Here is an 8,027-nt window from a genome sequence, read left to right as displayed (position 1 = left end):
ATCCTACTAACAAATGAGAGATATGTGTTAGTGGACAGTACTTTTTATACACATGTCTCTCATTTTTTGAATTTTAATATGGATGACGTGGTATTGTTTGATACAAAATACTTTTTTCTAGTAGTAATTTAACTGGTAGGATCTCTAATAGTTGAAACTAAAAAAAAAAAAAAAAAAATACTGCAAAGTTATTGATAGAAATAAGTAACTAAATCATGACTAATGCAAATGGCTGGAAACTGTTTGTAAGAAAATTAATTATAAGTTGGAAGTCACTCATCTGATTTTTTTTTTCTTTAGTACTATTTAAGGGCTTCTCCTATTTGGAATACTCTTTTTTTTTTTGGTTAAAAAATAGCCCTACACCCCTATGTTTAATTAGAGACAAAATTAAAGAATAATCCGGTAAAAAATACAACTTCAACTCTCACTAAAATATTACTTAAAAAATATGGCTACTTTCCTATTGATTTTTAAATTGTTTTTATTTATTTATTTATAAATTAGATTTTCAAAATAAAAATTATATATAAAATAAAAACACAGGTTTTTTTTCTACAAAAAAAAAAAACTCATTACAGGTACAAAGTGCGTTTGATGAGACTAATAATTTATGGACAAAATTTAAGTACAATACTTTAGGTACTATTCCTTAAATTTTTCACTTAAAATTAAATCATATGACTACTTAACTAAAATATACACTCTAATCTAATAAAAAAAAATACGCCCAGCAAAATCTAAAAAGAAAAACTTAATCAACAATATCTAAATCTTTGCAACGATTTATAATATCTATGGGACGTTTGCAAATTGCAATCTAGAAATAACGTACAAATGAAATGATCGAGTGCAGTGATGTAGATGGGTTACTTACGGACCCCACCTCCCTAATCGAGGACATCGCGATCAGTCAGAACAGACTTTTTTGTATAATTGTGTTGATGAAGGAATCATGGGATTGTGTTTTGTTACTGTAGTAGAGACTAGAGAGAGAGACATGAACATTGATATTACCGACAGCCACAATACACAAACTCTTCTGGACCTCTTTTTTTTTTTCCTTATTATTCGCATTTCACTGACAGACACGTATTAATAACTATTCATAGAAACTCTCTTCCTTTGCTTTCCCGATTATCTTCAATCTCAGATCCACAAAATCCCACTATTTTTTTTTCCCATTTCTTTTATTATTAAAAAATTCAGTGAATTATATATTTTTATATATATAAAAAAGAAAGAAAGAGAGAGAGAGAGAGGAGAAGAAGCAGCAGGTGGTGGCTGCTGCAGCGAAACCCACATGAGAACCAAGTATCTATCAGATATATAATATTATTATTTTGTATATGTAAGTACATCATTATCATCATCATCTTTTGATTTATACAATTTTTTATATTATTATTTTTTTGGCCTTTACAGTTACATACCCAATCAATTGTTAATTGCTACCTAAAAGTGCTCAATTCTTTCGTTTCTCATTCTTTTAAAAGCAAACCAAAAAAGTTTCTTTTTCTCAACTTTTACCAAAATAAAAATTGAGAATTTGTGCTTTGGTTTTGTGTAAAAGTTGGGTTTCTTCATTCGGGCCTTCAATCTTTGACTAACAGGTGGGGATGGGGTGGGCTTGTTTTTTACTCTCTTTCAATTTTTGACCCTTTTTTTTCTTTTCTTTTTTTTGATGAGAACCCATTTTTTCTTTTTAACGTCAAAAGGAAGTCTTTGACTATTTGTCACAAATTTTTTGATGATCTCAGTTTGGTGGATGGTTTTTCTCACATTTAAAGACCTTTTATTTTGCTGAACCTATAGAAATTCAACAAGTTTTTCTTCTTCATTTGGTTTCTTTGGTGCAGTTGCTGAGTCAGGTCAACCCGGCACAGCTAAAACAAAAAACCCATGAATTAAAAAACGCATACTTTTAATTTTTCTTGAGAAAGTCTGCTGTTACATAATACAAGAAGGAAAAAGAGAGTTGTATCCGTGTGAACAGAAGAGGGTGCTCCTGGTTGATTCAAGAACACACAACACAAGCAGAAGTTTGGTGAAAGAACTATTCAGAGGCTTAAGCTGATTGATTGTATCTCAGACTCAGAGAGTGGTAAATAATAATAGTAATAAGAATATAAAGATGGGATCTTTCAAGGGTCATGTTCTACCAGGAACATTGTTTCTAGTAGTTGGGTTGTGGCACGTATGGAGCTCTTTGGTTCGATATGTAGTGAACCCAAAAAAGTATAAGGTTCAGGTTTGGAACCCTGTGCCTGGTTTTGATGGAAGGCTCAAGTACTTGGAGCTTTATGTTATTGTGATTGGTGCTTTTATTGATATGTGTATTGAGCTTTTGTATTCGACCCACCTCAAGTTTTTTGTGAATGGGGTCTTGAATCCTTACCACATGAATGATTTCGAGCATTCAGGGATGCTCCTCATGTTCTTCATCTTTGGTTTGGTTGCTCTGCTCTCTCAGAAGACAAGGTTAGTCAATAGTCAATACTTATTTTCTTGTTCAATTCATCTCCTTTTTCTGTATGATAATGTATATCTTGATTTGTAGTTCTCTGTTTGGTAACTTAGAAAAGATAAATCTATACTTGATAAGATTTTCACTTCTTGGTGTTGATGAAGTGATAATAGCTAAGCCTTCTATAACTTCGGCTTCCTTGAATTCTAATTTTGCAAATACTGATATGATGTGATTTATAATGCTTATAGCTGCTTTGTTATTTGTTAAAAATCTTAAATATAAGTGCTTTTTGTTTGTGGGTTGCTTAGAAAACAAAAGGTAATAGTAGAATTTTTCTTGGATTGATTTGGAAATTTAAGCCTGTAATCATTGGGTATAATTGATCTTTTTGTTTGAGTCAGTTTCTCTTTCCACATGCATGGATGGCAGAAAATTAAAGTTTTGAAGTTCTAATTGAGACGCTCTTAAATTCTACCTCACTGTTTATTTCTATCTGCAAATTACTTACTTATAATTTGGGCTTGTTTCACGTCTGTGTTTGGCATAAGCATAAATCAATTTGTGTTTTGCCTTAAAACATTTAAAATGGGAAATGGTGCCTTAAAATGAATGTAGGAAGGATGATTCTGCTGATTTCCATAAGAAAAAAAAAGTATCATTATAAGTTATCTTTGCCCTCTTGTTCATGGTAGTGTGGTAGTCACAAGTAATTAGAACTGTGGTAGAGGATTGGCAAACAGATATATTGTAAGGGGAAAACAGTATTTCCTTACTAAAAATTTGTGACTGAGCACTGCTTTAGGCGCAAAGTCATGCCATGGTTCAAGTAAGGAATGTGGATTTTTATTGAAGATTGGAAGTTCTGTGTTTTAAAAACAAAACATAACCTCAAAAGCAGAATATCTGATTAGAGGCATTTGCATGCGGTTCTAAAACGACCATTATATACAGCAAAACTTAGGCCATTAGTGCCTTGCTTATAGTCAAGGGCGGAGCCAAGGGGGGGCGAGAGGGGGCAAGTGCCCCCTTGGCTTCTCAAAAAATGAATTTTAAATGAAACAACTTTAACTCTTTAAGGTCTTGCCCCTCCTGACATGGGAAAAGAAAAAATAAAGAAGCATTGCCACAATAACCAATTTGTACCACTCACATAAGGAAAAAGCCAAAAACCTATACTACTTAATCAATAAGCCTAGCACCTAAGAAAGAGACACCAGCTCTCACTTCTTGAAAGCCACTGTCACACATGATTTCACCACACCACACCATTCCCACTGCTCTTTTATATTTTCTCCCCAATCCTTTTTTTTTTCCCTTTCATATCAGCCACAACAACTCAATCAATGGGCCCCATATTAATATTATACACAATATAATATAATAATAATAAGTAATGTTAGAGACACAACAAATGTTATAACAGTTATAGTTGTTTACAATTGTTTATTTATTTATTATTAATATTAATTGATTTTCTTTAGGCTATTTTTTTTATTGTCTTTTAATCTTGCCCCCTAAATTGAAATCCTGACTCCACCACTACTTATAGTCCAACAAGTTGTCCAAGAATAATATTGTGGGATATAGTGGGAAAATGGATATTTGAGAGAAAAAAAAAATGGCATAGTTTTCATAAACTGCAGTGTGAAAAAGGGGTTGTGAACCTTTGAGAATGCATTTTCACCAGGGAGCTTTCCTGGGTATCTCTTCTAGTTGTCTCTCCTGATTTTTGTGTGAAATATCAATCAATGCAGTATCTTTTTTATACTTTCACCATAATTTGTAATTTGACTCATCAAGACAAATGTATGTACTATCTTTTATACAAATAATAAAATATCCCAGATCTAAAATACTAATCATACCCACTTGTGATCTTTGGCCCAAATGGCATCCCCTCCACCTATAAGGGGTGGAGAGTTAGGTGACAACTCATGGATTCATGAAAAGTGTACTTACCAATCTAAATTTAAAAATAATTATAATACAAAAACTGCTGATATTGATTTCCTATAAACTTTCTTATGAATTTGTTAGTTCTACAGTGCTATGATTGCCACAGTTATACATTTGTCTAAGAAACAGACAAAAAGGTTTTCTTTTTCCTTTTTCTTTTTCTTTTTCCTCTTGTATTTACAGTGCACAGAGTTTTATCTTGCATCATATATTTTGCTATTGTGTGCCTGAGGCCTTGTTGTCAACTGCACCTACCTCTGTTAGTTTCTAAGAGATTTTCAGTGAAATGAAGGTATGTTTACACTTCCAACCAGAAATTAATTTATTAGAAATAAAACAAACCAAAAATTAAGAATTGAAAGTATATTTAAAATATAAGTTATATCTTTTTCACCTATCCTATACCTTATGAAACCTTGGCTAACTATAACATTCTAGAATTTTCTTCTAAAAAAAAATAATAATAACATTCTAGAATTTGTCTGCTTATTGTTTTTATGAGATTTATATGCTCCAAAACATTTTGGAAAATTAATTTTTTTTCTTAGCAATTCTTGCTAGATATTTATTTTATGCCTTCATGCATATCATAGGAAACCTTGTTAATATTAGTGACCGAATGATTATTAAATTTGGCAATCCTTTGATTCATGAGCGCTGTAACATTGTTGTTGCATGCTGGGTGTTTGGTTAGAGTTGTTAGGTCAAGATAGTTTTGTTTGAAGCATTGCCTCAATAAGCTTGAAGATGATAATCACATCTTTTATTTTTCAATTTTCTGTAAGTTCAAATTGATTTTGATCAATATATTGCACACCTTGTCATTTTAAAAATCCAATGCTTCCAGTACTATTAACAGAATTCTGTCTGCTTGATAAAAAGAGGTTCACCACAGCATATCTTGTGTTTATTATGTAATTGCTAAATTTCACACAACAATCACTGTTAATAGTAAGATTTAAAACTGTAATTATGGATTTTTTTTCTTATTTCTCTTTTTTATTTCTATACTTCTTTGTTTAGGTTTCTTCCCTTGCCAGAAGGAGCTCTTTGTTTGATTGTCTCCTCAGCATTCTGTGCTGAGTATCTCCTATTCTACTTTCACTCAACAACCCATAAAGGCCTTGAGGGGTACTACCATTTTCTCCTTGTTCTCCTGATAGGCCTTTGTGTACTGTCCACTGTTGCTGGAGCCCTCTTTCCAAGCAGCTTCCCAATTGATTTTTGCTGTGGCTTCGCTATAACTCTCCAAGGTCTCTGGTTCTATCAGACTGCATTCACTCTCTATGGCCCTATGATGCCAGAAGGATGCCACCTAAAGGAAAGCCAGATATCTTGTCACTCAAAAGACAGTGAGGTCCGAGGTGAGTTGCTTGCAAACTTCCAGCTCTTTGCACTGGTCCTTGGTGTCCTTGTTGCTGCTGTGGGATCATTTGGTTTTGTGGCTTCAAGATATGGGCATTCTGAACTAGGGAGCTTGCGTGCAGTTCAGGGAGAAATTAATCAAGAATAGTGAGGTATTCAATATCAATTATTTTCCAGTCTTCTGAAGTGGGGTATAATTTTTTTTTTTTTATTTAATTTCCAGTTATTTCCAGTCTTCTTAAGGAAGCATGTGAGACATGAAATTGTTTTATTCTGTTTGCATAGCATTTGAATGTACATCAACACCTTGTAGAATAGTTATAGTTAAAATAAGAACTTTTTGTACGATGATCAAACTAAAACAGTAATTTTGTCAATGAAAATTACATGATACTTTTTGTACCATCTACCTCTATTATACAGTTTTACATTGCTTCTCTTGCTCTCTGTTTATATATATGTTGACAATTGAGCAAGCTTCATTCAAACTATCCAGAAACAATACAACTGTCTGCGTCCTTCCTGATCACATGCTTAAACTAATCACGTAAGGATAAAACATCAACAAAACCATTTCAGTTATTAAACAAACCCCACTTTGCTAAAACATGGGCAGCTCCATTTACCTCCCTTCTTGCTCACTTGAATCTAACTTGATTCAACTCCTTTGTCATTTCAAGCACATCTTCTAACACAGCTCTTAGCCTCCATGGTTTTGTATGATCGTGCTCCTTGTCTGTGGCTTTGCTAAGTGCATCAAAACAAATCTTTGAGTCACCTTATACTTCCACCTTTCTCAGATTTAGCAATTAAGCAATTAGCACTACCCCTGTTATACTTTTAGCCTCAGCCACACTTACTGAGGCTTTTAACTTCCGTTCTCATGCTTGCAGTAACAATGTTTCCTTCCCAATCTTTTTGTAGCTACAGCAGCACAGAAGTGTATATTAGATATTTCAGAATCACAATTAATTCTAAAACAGCACAAGGGAGGTGCTTGCCAATGATTTATCTGCCTGACACTGCTATTTTTGTTCTGCTGATTTGAAACTGCTAGATGCTCCTGGAATCACTTGTCTGTAATCACCAGCGTGACATTAATATCGACTTCTGCCTTCTGAAAAAGAAAAGGAGTTTTTTTTTGTTCTTATGCTCCATGTTTGCTTCCATATGATTGCTGCCATGGTTTGGAAATGAGCTTCGGGAATTTCATTTGGAAGTAGAGCAGCAGGAGGCTCAATTACGGAATGCACCGGTTGACGAATTGATGCAGCAGGTGGCTGGCCAGTTGCCTAGCCTCAAATTCCACTTTCCTCCGAACCAGAATGCTTTCACCACCATACAATCTTTAAAGATGTGTAGACAATTCTTCTCCTCCCAGTTACGTAGAAGTATCTGGCATCAAGCTATTATCCCAACTCTTGTAACCTGCATATAGTAGGTTAAATTTTCTGAGCTATTCTCTATAGTATTTTCAATTTCAAATTCCATAGCTTCTTCCAGACTGATCTCTCTGTTCTTGACATACACTCTGTTGCAAAAACTATGCTGACCTCACTGTAAACCTCCCTTGAGCATTTGTTATCCACATAATTTTATCTGGTGTAGTCCTCTTTGAGAGAGGAATTATAAGAATGGCACAGATTGAAGCTAACATCAAACAGGTCTTGTGACTTTGCCAAATCCCACTCTCCTCTCACTGCATCAATTAGCTGTCCTTAGCAATGGGTTTGAAATTATCTAACCATGGTACCCAGTAGTCTTCCCATATTCTAATATATATATATATATATATATATATATATATATATATATATATATATATATTAAGAAGAAAGTTTTATTCTGATCCCAATTGAGCTCTTTAAGATATATGATGCGCAAATTATTCTGGATAGAGTCTTATCTTGTCCAAATGGCTGTATTATGCAAGCCTAGATTGATAGTCAAACCAATGTTATGCGGCAGTAGGCTTGTAACAGAATAAAGAATGGGCTTGTAACAAAGTTTTTCAAAGTGGACACGAATATAAAATGCAAAAACGGGTGCGATTTGGTTGAAACAATGGGCTTCACCAATGATGTCATTAATCAAAGGAATACACACACTAACACACAAGTCACTAACACCGGTGGCAGTGGTCACTCATGCCCCATTTATTTATATAAAAAATAAATAAAAAAACTCGATTTAAATGAACAATATTTTATTAAATTGTACACTTTGATTAAAAATA

The 8,027-nt window shown here is 33.6% G+C and overlaps 1 protein-coding gene across 4 annotated transcripts; it reads left to right on the top strand.

The window, feature by feature from the left end:
• Positions 1 to 1,235: 1,235 nt before the first annotated feature.
• On the top strand, positions 1,236 to 7,420 carry LOC142611567 (uncharacterized). Of its 4 annotated transcripts, none has more exons than XM_075783632.1 (3): positions 1,236 to 1,351; positions 1,860 to 2,481; positions 5,450 to 6,196. In XM_075783632.1, the coding sequence occupies exons 2-3, from the start codon at positions 2,135 to 2,137 to the stop codon at positions 5,937 to 5,939; spliced, it is 837 nt and encodes a 278-aa protein (XP_075639747.1). In that variant the 5' UTR covers positions 1,236 to 1,351; positions 1,860 to 2,134; the 3' UTR covers positions 5,940 to 6,196. The 4 variants fall into 4 exon arrangements, with proteins under 4 accessions (XP_075639747.1, XP_075639751.1, XP_075639750.1 ...); XM_075783636.1 differs by lacking the exon at positions 1,236 to 1,351 and adding an exon at positions 6,722 to 6,792 and having other exon boundaries at positions 1,433 to 2,481; positions 5,450 to 5,943; XM_075783635.1 differs by lacking the exon at positions 1,236 to 1,351 and adding an exon at positions 6,849 to 7,420 and having other exon boundaries at positions 1,434 to 2,481; positions 5,450 to 5,943.
• Positions 7,421 to 8,027: the final 607 nt, after the last annotated feature.

Source organism: Castanea sativa, chromosome 10, assembly GCF_040712315.1.
Source record: "Castanea sativa cultivar Marrone di Chiusa Pesio chromosome 10, ASM4071231v1".
Classification (NCBI taxonomy): Eukaryota; Viridiplantae; Streptophyta; class Magnoliopsida; order Fagales; family Fagaceae; genus Castanea; species Castanea sativa.
This window is presented reverse-complemented; position numbering and strand designations above follow the sequence as displayed.

Coding starts and splice junctions, on each gene's coding strand:
- LOC142611567 (XM_075783635.1), top strand. CDS start 2,135: ATGGGATCTTTCAAGGGTCATGTTCTACCAGGAACATTGTTTCTAGTA. Junction 2,482..5,449: donor CTGCTCTCTCAGAAGACAAG/GTTAGTCAATAG, acceptor TTCTTTGTTTAG/GTTTCTTCCCTTGCCAGAAG.